The 18,641-nt window shown below is 43.1% G+C and overlaps 1 protein-coding gene across 4 annotated transcripts in view; it reads right to left on the bottom strand.

Annotated features, from left to right (window-relative positions):
- Positions 1–18,641, bottom strand: part of Ints9 (integrator complex subunit 9) — an 86,582-nt gene that overhangs the window by 35,496 nt on the left and 32,445 nt on the right. For all 4 annotated transcript variants that reach the window (XM_034497348.2, XM_076930842.1, XM_076930843.1 and 1 more), the window contains 3 exons: positions 16,616–16,678; positions 13,559–13,698; positions 11,106–11,192 (listed from right to left, as the gene is read on the bottom strand). In XM_034497348.2, coding sequence (XP_034353239.1) covers positions 11,106–11,192; positions 13,559–13,698; positions 16,616–16,678 — 290 coding nt within the window. The remainder of the gene's footprint in view (positions 1–11,105; positions 11,193–13,558; positions 13,699–16,615; positions 16,679–18,641) is intronic.

Raw genomic sequence — 18,641 nt, forward strand, 5'->3', positions numbered from 1 at the left:
CTTTCTCTAGGAGACTAAGAAGTCACACAAGGCGAACTCACAACTACTTTCCCTGCGTGGGTCTCCTTACCCACTTGATACCTGGCACTTCTACCACCTTGAAGCAGCACGAGCTTTCTTTCCTGCTAGGACTGAAGTCTGTAGTAGCTTTGTCAACACAGGGAATCTGCTGGAAATTAAACAGTCTCATGTCAGCAGACAGCTGGAGGCAGGGGCTGAATCTTACGGGAACATTTCAAGCAGAAGAATGAGAAGTATCTACTGTTTTTGTCTTTGGTAACTCAGGGCCTAATTTTAGAGAACATACTGGGGTCTTTTAGGTAGGAAAGCAAGCCATCAAAGCTGTGTAAAAGGCTTGTGAAAATTCAGACATACTTTTGGATAAACTTACAAACAGCATCTAGAGAAACGGCAGACAGCATTCTACATAGAAACCTCTTGTCTGTGTTTCTGACAACAGTCAGTAGAGCGCACGGTGAGAGAAGCAGGCTTGTTAAGCATGCCCTTACTTTTAATTTTACTAATAGTAAGGCACTTTTCCCCGACTCACATCACAAATGGAGTTAACTTCCTTCTTACTTTTGTATATGCTGCATGGAGTACTCAATACAAACAACACAGACACATGTACACACAAACACAGGCATTCGCCATGGCTATCCCCGGAAAGGAAAGAACTAGCAACCCTAAATGCATACTATCTGAATTTACCTGCACTAGCAAGTGACGTTAGAGGTCACTCTCACACAGAGTAAGGACCACAGAAAACACCAGACAAAAGTGCAAGTGAGCACAGCTGGAAACTGAGCAGTCCAACGAACTCTGGCTTCAGGTCTGACTTCCTAGATTAGGATTTTGTGGTAGGTCACTTGGGCTCCCCATAACACCACTATCCTGCATTTACCACATCGTATAGGCCCCTCCCTGAGCATGGACCACATGCTTGCTTCTCATGAACAGAATATGAAAAAAACAATGGGATTCTAAGAGAGAGGCGCTTTCTCTTGTTCTGATTTTGCATACTCTGATGAAATCAGCTGCCATGTTATAGAAAGTTCAGCTGATGGGCACACAGGGGAAGGACTTGAGGGAGGCCTTAGCTCAACATTAGGTGAGCCTGTGAGTGATCCTTTCCAGCTGGACCTGAGTTGATCTGAAGCCTGCAGAGATGCAGAAATGGAGAAGCTCTACAGTGCTGGGGCCATGATGGTGTCACACATCTGAAGTCCCAGCAATCCAGAAGACTAAGGCAGAACTACTTGAGCCCTTGAGTTTGAGACTGGCCTAAGGAATGTAGTGAGATCCATTCCCCGACACACAAAGTGCTGGGTTTGTGTTCCACTATAGAGGCAGTATTATAATACTCAGCTACATACGGGTCTCAGGCACCCTTAAGGTCATTTTAATAAAGCCCAATTGTAAAGAGCAATTAGGGACAGACTGCTTTTTATATCTAAGATGGACTTTTACTTCCTTTAGTTGAAATAGTAAGCATTTATTTAACCACATTCTTCTCTTTATCTCTAAATTGAGGGGAAAATGTCTTCCTTACAAACAATAAAAATAAACAAGGCATATAGTGAATATATAAATGTCTTTTTCGAACTAATGCAACTGGAAAAGGAGTTGATAAACCGTCAGCCTCAAGTCAACTCCTTGCAGGAGATTTCCTCCAGCCTTCTGGTTAAGGGGCATGGAGAAGACTACATTGAGGCCGAAGAGAAGGTCCACGTAATCGAGAAGAAACTCACACAGCTGCGAGAGCAAGTGGCTCAAGATCTGATGTCCTTGCAGGGAAGCCTGAATCCAGGGATTCTTTGACCAGCTTTGATGAAGCGGACTCAGGCAAACAGCTTCCAGCAGCCTTTGCAAAGTTTGGAGCGGAAGAGGAAGAGGAAGAGGAAGAGGAAGAGGAAGAGGAAGAGGAAGAGGAGGCAGACAGCAGGACGACCCTCTTCGACAGCCATGGCAGCTCACAGCCGAGGCGCTCCTTCCTCTCAAGGGTGATCAGGGCAGCGCTACCATTGCAGCTGCTGCTCCTGTTGCTGCTGCTCCTGGGCTGCCTGCTGCCTGCCTCTGAAGATGACTACAGCTGCACCCAGGCCAACAACTTTGCCCTTTCTACCCCATGCTTGAACCCCATGCTTCCGGGCCACCTCCCACCTAGAGGATTCTGCCAGCTGTGGTGCCGTGCCGACAGCCTATTGGCTACAGGTGCTCAGCTCGTGGTATCAAACCAATCCAGGAGTGACTCTTAGCCAGGGATTTGCTGCAGACACCGCCCCCCTCTTGTCCTCCTCCTTTGGGAGCCCAGGACAACTCAGACAAGACGTCCTTCTGCTGAGACAGAGAACCAAGTACGGCAGGACCTGCCTGGCATTCAGATGGGTTCAGAGAACTCTGGAAGAGCCACACACTCTGGAAAACACTGTTGTTACAGCACAGCTCAGAAGGCCCATGACCAACGATGCTCAGCACACAGATGGACTATATCCAAGAAGCTAGTGGGTCCCTACCTTAGTAATGGTTCGGAAATTTCTGTGCACTGAGCTGATTGGTTGATTCAAACACATTTTAAATATTTAGAATCAGTTTTCCTCCAATCAGCTAGTAGTCTGTACTCCCCAGGTTATAAACCAAAATCTCCCCATTCAGTACCCAGGTCAGCCCTTTTACATCGCTTTAAAAATTTCTAAAGAAATTTTATTGCATGGATGTCGTTATTTGTGCATATTTTTTTAACAATGCTGAATCTGTATGTATAATGTAAACTTTGATTAAAAAAAAAGATTTTAGCCTGAGCTTTCGACTAATGTACAGTAAATGCCAAACTACAGTCTTGATAGGGATGTTTTTATAATTTAATTTTTAAAGACTTTTCATGTTTAAAGAGACACTTCAGACCTGGTTGAGCTGTTTGGCCACCAGGGGTTGGTTAAAGAAACTTGGAACTATTTGTGATATGTACAACTCAGATGTTTCTCATTAAAAAAAAAAAAAAAAAAAAAAAAAAAAAAAAAGTCTTTGTTTTCTTTCTTTCTCCTTCCTCCCTCTGTCCCTCCCTCCCCTCCTTTTCAAGATAGGGTTTCACTGTGTAGGCCTGGCTGTCCTGGAACTCACAGAGATCCACCTGTCACTGCTTCCCAAGTGCTGGGATTAAAGGTATGTGCCACTGCCACCCAGCCAAATTAGTTTTCCTAAAGCTCCAGAGGGGACTGGTTCCAGGAACCCCTGGCACATACTAAAATCTGTGGATGCACTTCTATAAAACAGCACAGTGCTTATACAGTCACATGCAAATTCTCCAATATACTTTATTATTCTTTTAAAAAAATTAGAGATAAGTCTTGTCATTTAACTGACCTGGCCTGAACTTCAGCTCAATTTTTCTGTCTCAGCAGGGTACACTATCATGATGGAGAGGTCTACTACACTTCAGGTAACCTCTAGTTCACTGACCATTTAATAGTGTAATGTAAATACACTGTAGATGGCCTTCCTGTCAGGGAATAATGTTCAGTACAGAAGTGATATTTTCCTAAATACTTTCCATTAGCAGTTGAATTCATGAGTACAAACTCCCAGACACGCAGGACCAACTGTATGAAATACACCCTCCCCCCACCCCCCCCCCACACACAGTACAAACTCCCAGACATGCAGGACCAACTGTATGAAATACACAACCCCCCCCCCCAGAGTACATATATCATGTATGCATGTATAACACAGATACACACAACAGTTCCTAATTTCTTTTGGATAGCTTATTCTAGAACCTTATGTACTGTTTATATCTTGTAGATCTCAAAGTACTTGTCATTTTTCTATCTAGAAATGATTGGAAGTTCTTTTCATAAAAGTTTGACAACTACATTCTCACAAATAATCTAAGAAAATTTTTTTATTAGCTAGATAAAAGTCTAAAATTTGAGGCCAGTCAAATGTACTGTTCTTTGGTCTCTTTCTTGTGTACAATGGCTGATTTTCACTAGCCTGGTAATTTTTGTTTAACCCATCACTTGCCCTAGAATGGTTTCTTGCTACATTTGAACCAATATGGCCTACAGAGTCTTACCCCTAGGCTGTAAGCTTGAGTACAGGGGTTATGTATCCCAATGCTAGGTACTTGGTAGTTACTCCAAGTGTGATTGCTATCAATACCCACTCTAGCTCGCACTTTCTTTACTGTCCCTTGACACTGGGGTACTCTGTCATATACATATCTCCTAACATCTCCTCAGACTGAACTTTACCTAAAACTCCTATGTGTATGTGAGGTCACACTTACAGCAGGGCACTTACAGACGCACTTAAAGCTGTTAGGATTATTAGCTGACTTAGGAACTCCTATGTGTATGTGAGGTCACACTTATAGTAGGGCACTTACAGACATACTTAAAGCCATTAGGATTATCAGCTGATTTAGGATAAGTAGGATAAGGAAACCCAGAGGGAACTGGTTCTGTTTCTGGCTTTCTAATTTATCAAAGTCAAAATTTCATAGTCTAAATTTTTCATAAGTACTTCTAAAAGATTTCATCATTTCATTCTTTTCTTATCGCACTTGAGTGCCTAATAAACTTCTTTCCTGGGCCACTGACATTGAGCCAAAGTTCTGCTGCCTCTTCCCGCATCTGAGAAGCACAAGCAGCAACCTAAGACCATGGGTTTTTGTTAAAGAGTTAAGACCTTTAGGTCTGTAGGGATCACTTAAAGGCAGACGATGAACACATTGATCGGGTTCTAAATGTTTGCTGAACAAATGGACAGAATATAAGAGTAGAATACAAAGAATAGGAGAAGCAGAAACTGTGTCTACCCTCAATAAACACCACTTGACATCAGCACTGCAGGGATGGATTGCAGGTAGGCTTGATGCTGGATACTCAGCTTATAAAAAACAAAGCCTCAAAACCACACATTTCTCAATATCGACTGGAAACACCATAATCCTGATTTTTGTTTTAGAACAAATTATTTCTAGAAAGAGCAAAGGCGATTACTATGACAAAGCATGAGGAGCAAGCCCCATTCGAGAGGGTGTCCAGATGATCTCTGCTTCAACCAATCCCTGAGAACAAACAACTCTTCTTTATAGTTCGGCTTTTTAAGTGAACTTGCTGACCAGGACAGACTCACAGACAGATGAACCACACTAACTCTGAGTCTCAGTAGGAAGTAATAGAAACGTATCTTTTTCATCAATACCCTTGGAGTTTGGGTACCATGAGTTGGTCCCTCAAAGGCTAACTTACTGACTTAAAAGGAAACACTGGGTCTGGGATCACAAGGCTCAACAGCCTGAGACTCTATCAGAGCACAGCCATTCTGTGAAGCTCTGCCTTAAAGAGCCCTTTCCATGGCTAACTTCTAAAACTGTAATATATGTGTACTTAGAGATAATTTTTATGTATTTTACAAAAGAAATCATCACGTCTCAAAAAGCAAGGCTGACAAAGTTAAACAGAGGCAATCGTGGGCAACAGTTTCCTTTGTCCACTTGCTCTCAACAAAAAAGGTGGCATCTATGATGAAGTAGGGCTGGAAGGCAGGTGTGCTCTGGTTGCTGTAAGTGGATTAGTCACAATTTAGTTGCTGTGATGAAACACCATGGTCAAAAGCAACTTAAAGAAGAAAAAAGTTTATTTTGGCTTATGGTTGGTTCCAGAGGGTTGGAGGTCAGAGTTTGTAGAGGCTTGGCAACAGAAGCAGGAAGTGGAAACATAAGAAGCAGAGAGACTAGGCAGGAGGTAGGGAGAGGAAGCAGAGAGACTAGGAGGGAAGTAGGGAGAGGCTATAAACCTTCAAAGTCAGACCCCAGAGGTGAGCAGCAAGATCACACTCGCCAAAGATTCTGCCCACAGTGATGGACTTCCTCCAGGGAGGCTGTACCTCCTAAAGGTTCTACAACTCCCTAAACAACCAGGGACCAACTGTTCAAATACATAAGCCTGTGAGAGACATTTTTCATTCAAACTATAACATCAACTGTCTTGCTAAAACAGGCAAAGACTATTTACAAACATCGCCCAAAGTACCCATTTGGGCTACTCAACACCTCACATGGTGGTTAACAATCTTCTCAATTTTACAAATGAGGAAACCGAGCCCAGAAGAGATGAATTGATTCAGCTACAAGAAACAGAGCTGAAATTCAAACTCTAGTCTGTGTGACCTCTAAGCCCATACTTTTCAAATTCTTCCTATTATATAGTTAGACCTGATAAATTCCTCAGCAAATAGCCAAGGAATGTCAGAGCAAAGGAATAACGGCTTTAACATGCATTTTAAAGTCTCCTGCAAGGTGAACCTTCTTCTGTTCTTAATTCCTTAATGTTTAAGAAATGATTATGTCAATATCTTATTATTTTTATCATTTTTTAAACTGCAGAATCTCACTAGGAGCTTAGCTTGCCCTTGAACTTTTCTCCTGTCCCTGGTCCTTATCTCCCAGCTTTAGAATTACAGGTGTGCATCATCATACCTCAAAATGCCTTACAATGACTTATTATTAATTATGACTAAGGATTCTAATCTTGTAAAACATTTATATTAAAAATACCAGACACCAGAGCAGTTTTTTTTGCGGAATATTTTGCTTTAAAATTTCTCATTAAAAAATCTAAATATTAAGGTGAATCTGAGAAAATTCTATTGCATGGGTTTTTTTTTCCCTTCCAAATTGCATCTTCTTATTCTGGAAGGGTAAACTGTAGTGTCAAAATTAAGACGGATAGTTAATGTCTTCTACATAAATTTTAGGGACATGTCACTAAGGCAAGAAGTCGCATAACTGTCAAAAGCAAGAGTAATAGAATTTTTGAATATACATTCTAATAATAAATCAAATGCTAATTCAAACCAACTCCAAATGATTTAAGAGAATTTATCAGATTTTTTTTTGACCAATGAGCTTGAAAATGTTTAATTTATTGTTTTCTTTACTTGATGGCCTTATTACTAGCTAAAGCTGCTTAGATGCATTAATTTCAGGCACTTGACCAAGATCTATTTTGAGAATCCCTATGTAGTTTGAAGTAAAATCTTCAAGTCCCAAATCTGACTCCCAGTGATTCGCTTGAATCACACAGGACTTTATTTTAATGTGTTAGCCAGCATTTAAAAATAAATTTAAAAAATCATCCATAAAGCATTCAGATTTGAGCTACAAACAAACAAACAAACAAACAAACAAACGCAAAACAAAACTGAAAGAAAAAAGGGTAGATTTGGTAGTTCACACTCCTAAAAGCCAAGATACTCAGTGTGTTTCAGCTGCTTCAATCCAGGAGTGTGACAACCAGTCCAGGCCTCAGCTCATGCCTCTATCCTAGAAAAGTCATGCATTGCATCACTGGGGGAAACGTGGTATATGACAGGAACCTAAAGTAACAGGCATCCTTCGGCACCAACTCCTTCAGCTGACCAAATGAAGCACTCCTAGTACTTAGCCCAAGGTGACACTCCAGATGTCTGATGCCAATTAAATAAGGAACTTTGAAAAAAATTTTACTTCTTTTTCTAAAAAGTATTTTCCCCTGGGTATAAGAGCTCCCCACCATCCTGTGTGCACACAATGTGCCTACCATGTGTGGGAGGGAAGAGCCACAGACTGACACCAGATGTCCTCTATTATTTTCTACCTTATTCTAGGGACAAAATCTCACTGAACCTGGAGCTTGCTGTGTAGGCTGAATTTGCAGGCCCCCAGCTCCTGGGATCTGCCTGTCCTTGCCTCCCTCTCCTGAAGCACTGGGTCATGGACAGACACTGAGTACCTGGCTTTATGGAAGGTGCTGAGGTGAGAAGCCATGCTTGAAGGGCAGGTGCTTTCCTTAAGGAACCATCACCAGCCTCAAAGTGTGTGTCCATCTTAATGCCAGTTCTAATATTTGTGCTGAGTTTATTCAGGATAGGAAAAAAACAAAGCTGGGGCTTTTGCTTTATCACTTCTGCATGATTAGACTATCCCCTTTGCCATCGATAACTAAGGTCCATTATGTGTCTCAAAGCCAAAATGAAAGCCCTGGCTGGCCAGGATCAGAATGCACACTAGTTGTGTCCAGCAAGGCACTGTATCTCTGCTCCTCTTCCAAGGTACCTTTTCCTTTCTACCCTTCACCCACCAGTGGTGAGATGAGACACTGGTGGCTCTGTTTTAACTCACACTTTCTTTGAAAAGAGTTTGCTCATGAATAATTCCCAGGCCCCTGACCTTATGCTCTCTTCTTTAAAGCTCCATTCACGGTCTTCCTAATACAAATTGATATTACTCTGAGCCAGTTATTTTGTTATGTTTAAAAAGAATGTGTAGCAAGGGGGAAAATGCCTCTTTTTTGTGCTCAAGGTCACAGAAGAGTCAAATTAAGACTCAGAACTTCCTAAGACTTGGCCCAGGACTTGGGAAATCAGGAACACTGACCTTTGAGTACTACTTCTGATGTGTGCCAAAACTATTTGCAGCTGAGCACATAAGAACATAAATAAACAAGAGGAAATAAGTAAGCAGGGCCAAGGCATGTGTGGTCTACTACAGGGAAAGAATATGCAGCCCTAAGACTTCTGTAAGGAGGGAGGTGGTCAGGACCTGAGGTCCCATGTGGTCCAGTGTGTTCAAGGCAGAGAATGGCACGGTAAGGGCTGAGAAAAAGGTAGCTAAGACTGTAAATGCCACATAAAGAGAGCAGGGGACCTTGTACCACTGTTTGGGAGTGGCTAGATCAAGGAAGCCATTCAGAGACAGGACAGCTTGGCTATGGCACACCCAGATGATTCAAAGACACCTGCATACCATCCTACCAACCAAGGAGACATCCAGAAGATTCATGTAAGACAGGAGAAAAGAGCGCAGAACACCTACTTCCCTTCCCACCACACAACGGGGACTGCAGGACATGCCTTCAAAGATTGACTGAGCAGAGGGCAGGAGTGTGGACTCTGTAGCCCGAGTCACCTAAAAAGTCAGAAGGTGTCACTTACTAGCAGATGGCCCTGGGGGAAGTTACCAACCCTCTCTGTGGCACTTCTCTCCTGTAAGCTCAATAATGCCACTACTCATCTCATCAGTGTTACTTTCTTCTATAGGAACACATTTAGAACAATGTCTGGCAGAAAAAGCAATCCACAGGTTAAATAAGCAGTGTGTACAAGAAACTGTACATAGAGGAGACTGGTGCCTAAACTCTGGTGCACACAAATGGGATAGGCCACGTACACATTTTCAGAAAGACTAGCAAAGTCTTAGACATTGACATTCTGAAGCCCAGGTGACTGCTATAATCACCACCACCACCACCACCACCACCACCACCACCACCACCACCACCACCACCACCACCACCACCATCATCATCTGGGGACAAGGAGGTGAAGGGCAGGACACCTGGAGAAAGGACAGGGATCAGGAATTCTTAGGAAGTCTAAAGCAACTTGACTCCCAGGCTCTCCATGCTATGAGCAGAAGACAGGGACTGGGTTAAAGGCAGCTGGGGTTAGACACATGGCAGGTCAAGGCTGACTGGTGTCCTCTACTGCCAGGGGAGGTCAGAGTGCATCGGTTTGGAATCAAGCCACCCACATGCTCCCTCCATGGTACTTATTGTCCTTTACCTTACTTCCTACAGTCTAGTCTCTTAGTTCTTGCTTTATACTCTGGGGATCGTCATTGACCTCCCAATTTCCACATTCAAGGGCCTCATCTCCATTTTACTTGTTGTTTTCTTTAGGTCTCTTTTGCACTTGGTTTCTAGCACACAGCTCTTATGGACTTAGAACTCGCACATGCAGTCTAGGCTAATATAGCTTTCAGTCTTCCTACCTCCCATTCCAGAATGCTGGGATTATAGGCACATGTCACCATCCACAAGCCTGTGCTTTTGGGACCTTCCTATGTCCCTGGTTCCCACTTGCCTTCCCTTTACTACTCTGCAGCTCCCTTTATATTTACTGATCCCTTTAAATCTCAACTCAGAGCTTCTCTGAGGTTGTAGTCTCCATGCTCACTGCTTCTACCCTAGTTCAGACCTTCGCCCCATTTCTGAAATGCTGGTCTCCCTGTCTTCATCTCTGTCAGCATGCCTCCCATGCTGCTTCCAGAGTTCCTTTCTTCAAAACCAAATGTGGTCATGTCATTCTCCTTACAGGCCTCTACTAATGACCTCTACACACTCAATGCAAGCCTCAACCTCACATGTAGGAGACTGTATAACCTCATTCCAGTCTGCCTCTCCTTGCTTTACCTCTCTACCCACCCATCATCACTGAATTTCTCATCATCCTATGACATGAAACCAGATGTGCATGCAGGTGAGTGGGTGTGGTGTGTGTACATGCATGTGTTTACATGTGTGTAGACATACAATGTACACATGCCTATGAGTGCTCATGTGCATATGTGTGGAGACATAAATCTGATGCCAGGTTTCTTCCAGAGCTCACCAGTTCTACCCAGTCTAGCCAGCTAGCTCCAGGAAGCCCCTGTTTCTGCCTTTCAAGTGCTGGGATTGCCTTCTCACTCTTATGTGGGTTCTGGGCATCAGAACTCTGATTCTCATGAATGTGGAGAAAGTGCTTTATTCATCCAACTACCTCTCCAGGCCCCAGCCTTTATATAAGAAAATCTTTTCTTATAGTTGATTCACATCATCTAAGAAATGCCCTCCTCAGCTTCCTTAAGCAGCAAACATTGTTTTCTTATTTAAAAAGGTTTTTTATTTATTGTGCACATGTATGTGTATATGATGTATGTACTTGGGCAAGTATGTGACAAGGCACATGTCAGAGGCCAACTTGTGAGGTGTGGGACTTTCCTACAATGTGGGACTTGGGGATCAAATTCAGGTCTACAGGCTTGGTGGCAAGCCCCTTTACCCACAGAGCCCTCCTGCCATTCACTCCTAGCTCTTTGCTTGCTGAGTGTCAACAACACTGTGGTGAAGACAGTCCTGGCAAGACCTGAGTGATCTGGACCATTGGATCCAGAACCTCCATGAAGCCATGTGCTCCTAAAGATCCACATTCACCTTCCAATCTAACAAGGTCTGTGTTGGGGTACAAAGGAGACTTGAGAAGCCCTGTGGCCAGTAAGGAGAGGCTGTTCTCACCGCTGTATATCCTTATTCTTCCACAAGGAGGCAGACTGGGCCTTTGGCACTCTTTCGATGAAATTCACCAGCTCTTCCATGAGAAGCCTGAGTTTAAAACAAAGCATAAAGAAAATTGAAGAACAATTCACTGCTAACACTAAGCCAGGAAAGGTGGATTTGCCCACTTTTCACAGCCTGTCTCATGAGACAGACATTTTAAACCAATGTAAGAAGCCAACACATGCTTTGGAAATCAAAAATGTTCCACTTGTAAGAGCAGTGGTTCTCAACCTGTGGGTCCTGACCTGTTTGGGGGTGGGGTTGGGGGTGAGAACAACCCCTTCACAGTGGTCATATATCAGATACCCTACATATCATATATTTATATTACAATTCGTAACAGTAGCAAAATTATAGCTATATTAAGTAGCAACAAAAATAATTTTAGGGTTGGGGGTCACCACAACGTGAGGAGCTGTATTAGGATTGCAGCATTAGGTAGGTTGGGAGCCATTGGCTTAGAGGGAATCATCAAGGACTAGTTTGAAATCTGCCCAAAAGATCTGTAGTGAGACAGACCTCTGCCATTCTGAGACGGAATATCCAAATATAGTCAAGGGAGTCCAGGGAGTGCTGCACTCAGCTGCCTCACAGCTACACAGACACTGACAGCACCCCTGAGAACTAGAGAATAATCCAACAGCTAGAAATAGAGCTGGACCTGGTGGCTCATCTCTATAATCTCACCACTTGGGAGGCTGAGGCAGAAAGATTGCTATGAGTTTTAGACTAGCCTATGCTACATAGTGAGTTCTAGGTTAGCCTGGGTAGCAGAATGAGACTGTTCTCCAAAAGACCATATATTCACCTTCTTACCCTCCTAAAAATACATTTTCAATATCTGAATCCAGTTCATGCTACAGATAACCAACACAGGCTAATATCCTCTCTGTATCGATATAGATACAATAGCAATATACACATTTATTAGCAACAGAAACCCAAACAAGTGCACGTCACATCCATCTATTTCCCTAAGTACTGCTCCTTCTTGAGGCAGCAGTGCTGGCCCCAGCACACCAAGATTTGAGGCCCGGGCTCATGATCCTTGAGTGCCATCTTTCTCAGACCACGACATGACGCTTGCCATGCTTTCTCTCAACCACACTGCTGTGTTTTCCTATGATGACAATTTCTGGTCCCTGAAATCCCTTCCTGTTTTTGTATAAGCTGCAGGTTATGTTTTCACACTAAAGTTTCTGTTTCACTTATAGTCACCTGCTCATCTTGTTGGCGATCTGTAAGACACTAGAATACAATCTAACAGTTTATAGTACAATCAGCCCTGTGCATTGGATCCTGAAAGCTTTACCTTATATTGGTTATTTCAAAGCAATACATTATGTATGGATTTTTTTCCACAGTAAGAATTTTCTTTCAGGTTTTTTTTTTTTTTCCTTTTCTTTTCTCTCAGTAACTGATTTGATGGTAATGTACACCATCTACCTACACTGTAAAGGAGTAGATGGGCTAAAAAAGAAAGGACAACCTTCTTGGTTGACTGAAGATTGTAATTTTTGATTTTAAGATTTATTTATTTTTGTGGATGAAGAGATGATCCAGTGGTTTAGAGCACTTGCTGCTTTTGTAGAGGACCTAGGTTCAGTTCCCAGCACCCACATGGTGGTTCACAACTACCTGTATGTAACTCTAGTTCTGGGGATCCAAGACCGTCTTCTGAGCTCCACAGGCACCAAGCATAGGAGTAGTGCATAGACATACGTACATATGCAAAACAAACAAAGTAAAATGAATAATCTAAAAACATATTGATTTTTATGTGTATACGTATGCCTCCATATGCATGTAAGCATATGCCTGGGGAGCCAAGAGCGTGATCCCCTGGAACGGGAGTTATAGGTGCTGCAAGCTGCCTGATGTGGGTGCTTGTAACCAAACCTGGGTCCTCTGCGAAACCAGCAAGTACTCTAACTGCCAAGCCATCTCTCTAAACTACTCACTCTTAAGTCCTTAAGAGTGCAATACTTCATTCTGTCACCGAGGAAGGACAATCTAACTGCTTAATTACTCTTCTCCCCTTGTTTTCTACAAGTTTCTATTTATAGCCCTTAGTAAGTCATGAAAAAAGGGGTTATTTCCAAAACAAAGTAATAAAGTTTTTTTCTTTTTCTTCTTCATTTAAATAAGCAAAGTTCTGGTGCTGATGCTTTCTGTTCTGGATCTTTGTGGCACCTTTCTAAGCTTCTGACCTCCTCAGTACATTTACAGAGGAACTGCCTATGAACACTCCTTTTAGCTATGCTGAAAGAAAGACTGGGACACTATCAGAGGTGCCAGTCTCTAGGCATTTCCAGTGAGCATTCCTGTGTCTAGAAAGCAGTGCACTCATCTCTGTCCTGGTATCACACCCAACAGTGGTCACTGAAGGAGCTTGGCAGTCACGCTCTCACCTGCCGATCTGCATGGTGGGTTCTGTGGCATACACTGTGCCTGTGAATCCTGTGTGCTCGGTGATGTAGGGCAGCGCCATCATGCAGTGATAGTTAGAGATGAGGATCACATCGACTGTAGACAGGTCTATTAGCTCGGTCTAAGGAGAAAGGGGGGGATATGCGTTTGTGCCAGGGCACATAGATCAGCAGGACGGGACTGACAAACGATGCTGTCAGAATGTAGAGTAGTAGTTTCGCTTCTTCAGAATAATGAAGCCTTTCCCTGCAACACCGCCCTTCTCTCACTGTGGATGTGTCCTAATACTGACAGCCGACAGCAGAGGAAAATGGCTAGCTGCGAGAATGCAGCTGGCTCACCAGTATCACTCTGATCTTATACATTTAGCAACTGCTCTTCAAAAGTCATATAGAGAGACAACTAATTATTATTATTATTATTATTGTTGTTGTTGTTGTTATTATTATTATTATTATTTTAAGTTTTTGACTTTTCAATGTCTGGTTACCATATTCCTGAGGGAGGAAATGAGAAAGAGAATTGCAGTGACTTCTTAGAATTCCACGGGAGTTTTTTATGCATCCCTCTTGTGATAGCACCCAGCACCCTTTCCCTGTGATTTCTCTGTCTTCCCACCTAACACGCCTTGGCATACTAGTGGGGGTGGAGGTGGGGTAGACTCAAGCACAGACTGTGGGTATAGCAAACCTAGAAACTGCAGCTCACAGCCAGCAACTCTCCTGCACAAAGGAGATATACTGAGAATGAGCATAGCTGGGTCACAGGAGTGTGTAAGATAGAGTGGCTTGTGGAGCTGTTAGTCCTGCTCAGAAGTAACAAAGATATTGATGACATAAGCAAACAATAAACAGTGTGGATATCTACCTGGGGTGTGGGTATTTTCTGGCTGAGTGACTTAGCATACAAATAATTTAATAAGCCTGCCAGTATTGCCAGCATGTGAGTAAAGGACACAAGTGCCTCATTGCTAGGACAACAGCATCTATGCTGCTATGCAGGGAATTTCTTCAGACAAAATATTCCATCTCAGATGAGATGCAGAGGGTTGTCAGGAACGGGAAACATTCCATTCTGCATGGGAGCTCATAAAAATTCAGGAAGCAAATAACACAAGGCTTCAGGAAGTCCCTGAAACTGACCTGATTCACTAGGCTCCTCTTTCCCCAAGCTTATAAACAGGAAGGACACTGCTGAGGACACTTTCAGACTAGCAGAGTTGTCTGAAAGAGGCCCAGGCAAACTGAGTTTTCTCAAAGAGACACTCCTGGACTTGTCCAGCTACCTGCAAGTTGTGCATACACTCCAGGTTTCTATCATTGATGAACCACCATCCATGCTGTGGTGGGATTTTGGTGATGTGTCATTGAGTCATTTCTGTCCTGTATATAACCCCTCAGCCATGTTCCTTCAAATAAGACCAGTAAAACTCATTGGTTTACCTAGTTGGACTGTGATGGCATTCTTACTTTGGTTTCTTATTGGTTCCCTATCTGATGGTTCTTCATGTCTCCCCAGTGTCACACAGCATATGGAAAGAACAAACCTAACATCACTATGCCACATCTATTAGCCTTAACACCACATTTACCCTGTGCTTGCAAGAAAATGTCCTCATGATGGAGGTGGTTCTACTCTCTGCTGCCTCTGGAACAACTTTTAAAGAAGAAAATTCAGACAGAGTAGCAGAGGGACAAATGCAATGGCAGTTAAAGCAACACTGAAGCTCACATGTAAGGGCATGAAGGCAGCCTGAGTGTCCTCTTTAAAATATAACAGTCAGCCCACAGAGCCTAGAGTCACAGAAAAATCTGCTAAGGACAGTCAGAAGAAAAATAAAATCTTGATTCATGTACCAAAGGTACATGATTAGATATTTCCCCCAAATAATTTAATATTTAAGCCCTGTACTGGCTGGTTTTGTGTGTCAATTTGACACAAGCTGGGGTTATCACAGAGAAGGGAGCTTCAGTTGAGGAAATGCCTCCATATCAAGCTGTAAGTAGTTTCTCAACTAGTGATCAAGGAGAAAGGGCCCATTGTGGGTGGTTCCACCCCTGGGCTGTAGTCCTGGATTCTATAGGAAAGCCAGCTGAGCAAGGCAGGGGAAGCAAGCCAGGGGAAGTAATCTGGTAAGTAACATCCCTCCATGGCCTCTGCATTAGCTCCTGCTTCCTGACCTGCTTGAGTTCCAGTCCTGACTTTTTTGGTGATAAACAGCAATGTGGAAGTATAAGCTGAATAAACCCTTTCCTCCCCAACTTGCTTCTTGGTCATGATGTTTGTGCAGGAATAGAAACCCTGACTAAGACAAGCCCCATTCATGCATGGATATTCACAAATTTACTTACATACTTTTAGTGGAATAAAAATGATTTTACCTTCAAAAGTGTTCTGTATAAGCATTTGGTTCTACACACTGTGAACAGGGTTGCACACTAACCTGTACTGGATCATCCACAAGATACAATGTAGATTTGAGGGAAACAAGATAAAGTAGCTTCTCTTGAAAAACCAAAAACCAAAACAAAACAACAACAAAAAGATAAAGTAGTTTCACGGGTTTACGATTGGCCTGTCGGGCTCATTGGATTACACTTGATGCCTCTCATGTTTTCTCCAAGTCTTAACAACAGTATGGATCTACCTTAAAACAGTGACTTAAGTCACATAATCTAGCTTGAAACACTGATCTACAGTAATTAGAACCTACAGTGTTATAAGTGTAGCCAAAGGTGCGCTGGGAAATGTAGGTTTCTTATTGCTAAGTTCTGTACTCTGGAACAAGTCCCAAAGTCCTTGGAGCACTGACCACGTGCTCCTTATTCTTGCCCATGAAGTAGTGAAGGTGGCAAGAGTCAGTGTCATCTCTGATACACTAAAAGAGAGGGGGAGCTGCTCCCCCATTCCTAAGTGACAGCTATAGTAACAAGAAGACTGTAGTGAATGAGGGTGTGGGGTCATGGCACCTTATTCCTTGATTTATAGTGATGATTACCAGAATGTTTTGCTTCCAATAAGAATCTCTTTCATCTTACCTCTGGTAAGCAGAATTCAGGCACAGAATCCACAAATACATGTCCTGAGCACTCTCTTAGTTCCTAAAAGAGATGGAAAGGAAAAGTACTAAGATATTTAATAGATACAGTACCAAGGAAACTCAATCTCCATACCTAACTGAGAGGGTGGGAGGCTGTTTTTAGACAAACTGTTTCCTATTTAGGTCCAGGTTGGCTAGGTGCCTGACTGAGGGTGAAAATGCTGCCTAGTGGCAGATTTGGGGTTTGAACACACATTCCCTGAGGTGTCTTAAAAAAGTTAGGAATAACACAAGCTGCTATAATTTGAGATCCAGTGTTTCTTAAGAATTAGTTATCAGGTCAAAGCTCCCTGGGTCCCAACTAATAGCTAAGGGACAGAAACTGAAGAGGAGGCCATGGAGCCTGTGTTTATGACAAGAGCCTCTGGTGACTCTACTATGGTATCAGGCTAGGAGTTTTGCCTAGGATGATCACTTAGGAGCCTTTGCTCCCACCCACCAAGAGCTGAAGGGAAGAGGCTTAGTGAGGAGGGAGAAGAGTGGGGAGCAGGATCCAAGGGCTGCCACCCCACAGTGCATGTATCCACCACCACAATGCATGTATGGTCTACTCCATAGAACATGTACTTACTTGGGTTATACGCCAACCATATTTATTCAAAAGTAAAAGGAAGGCTTATGTATTAAGACAGGATCATACACCTCCCTACCTCAGATGCCAGTGCCCACATTTACATAAACACCTCAGTTTGGATTCTCCCAAGGGCTGACTATGAGAAAGGAGGCTGAGAACAGATGCTCAGACAGGGTGCTGTTTTCCTGGTTGTGCTTTCCTGAATTGGGGGTGGACGGTAAACAGAAGGCGAGGTATCTAGAAATGGACATGTTATGGGGCCACACTGCATTAGAACAGCTTCATGTACTTCCATGTGGCAGATCAGAAGCATATCAAAGAGTCCCGAGTCCACTGAGAAGAAAGAAGTCTAGAACCTCAATCTGCTAGTTTCCACATAGGAGTAGCATCAAGAAAAACTCCTAGACAAAGCCACACATATAACAGTGCTGCAATTATATCAGAGCACACTGAACTGGAAAGGCTGGGGACCCCAGTGAGCCACTAACAGGTAGGCTGCAATGGCCCAGAAAGCTGCTGGCACCTGTAAACACACGGTGGAGTTTTTGGGTCATCACCAGCAGAGCCGAGAGCTTTACAGTCAAACCAGTCAAACCAGGCAGGACTTGACAGAAGCCTTTACTCTTTTCAGAAAGGGAAATACACAACCTCAGTTCTATCGAGTTCTCACAAGTCACCCAACAAGGATTTCTACATAGTCACACACATGTATCCAAATTTACCACAATCAGAATTACTCTATGCCTTTATTTGAAAACAGGGTGTCAACTACATTACTATTCTCAGGGATTTATTGGGGTCTTCAAGGCTTCTTTCCCTTGAATGCTGCTCCTTTCACATGAGTACTGTGTAACTACTGATAGGATGAGCTGAGAGAGAGAGAGAGAGAGAGAGAGAGAGAGAGAGAGAGAGAGAGAGAGAAAGAGAGAGAGAGAGAAACAATTCTTAATTATAGGGACCCACTAACTAAAAACAAATAAGCAATTATGCTTAAAGGTAGATGATTCCCAGCTCCTTCAAGATGAGGCTAAAAATGAGCCCCAGTGGGCAGTTTCAAACCTTGGCCTGACTTAAGAGGGCCCTCTGATCTTTCTCTTCACAGTGCTATGCACCAGTGCTTATCCGAGGATGATAACGTCTCTGAGATCTGCAGGAGGCACATTTGCCATTCTGAACACTTACAATGTCACTGTCTCTCACTCACCATTCCCCTTTAATGAAACACTCCCACATCCACATGCAAGTCACTTCACTCGCGATGCAGCGGTAATGCAATGCTTCTGGGCCTCTCTCAGGGATAATGATTTATAGTCAGCAGGAGACCCAGGTTGAAATCAGGTACATAGGTTCCTGAATGTCACATAATGTTATCGTCAGCTATGAGGGAAAT

The sequence above is a fragment of the Arvicanthis niloticus genome, chromosome 3 (assembly GCF_011762505.2).
Source record: "Arvicanthis niloticus isolate mArvNil1 chromosome 3, mArvNil1.pat.X, whole genome shotgun sequence".
Classification (NCBI taxonomy): Eukaryota; Metazoa; Chordata; class Mammalia; order Rodentia; family Muridae; genus Arvicanthis; species Arvicanthis niloticus.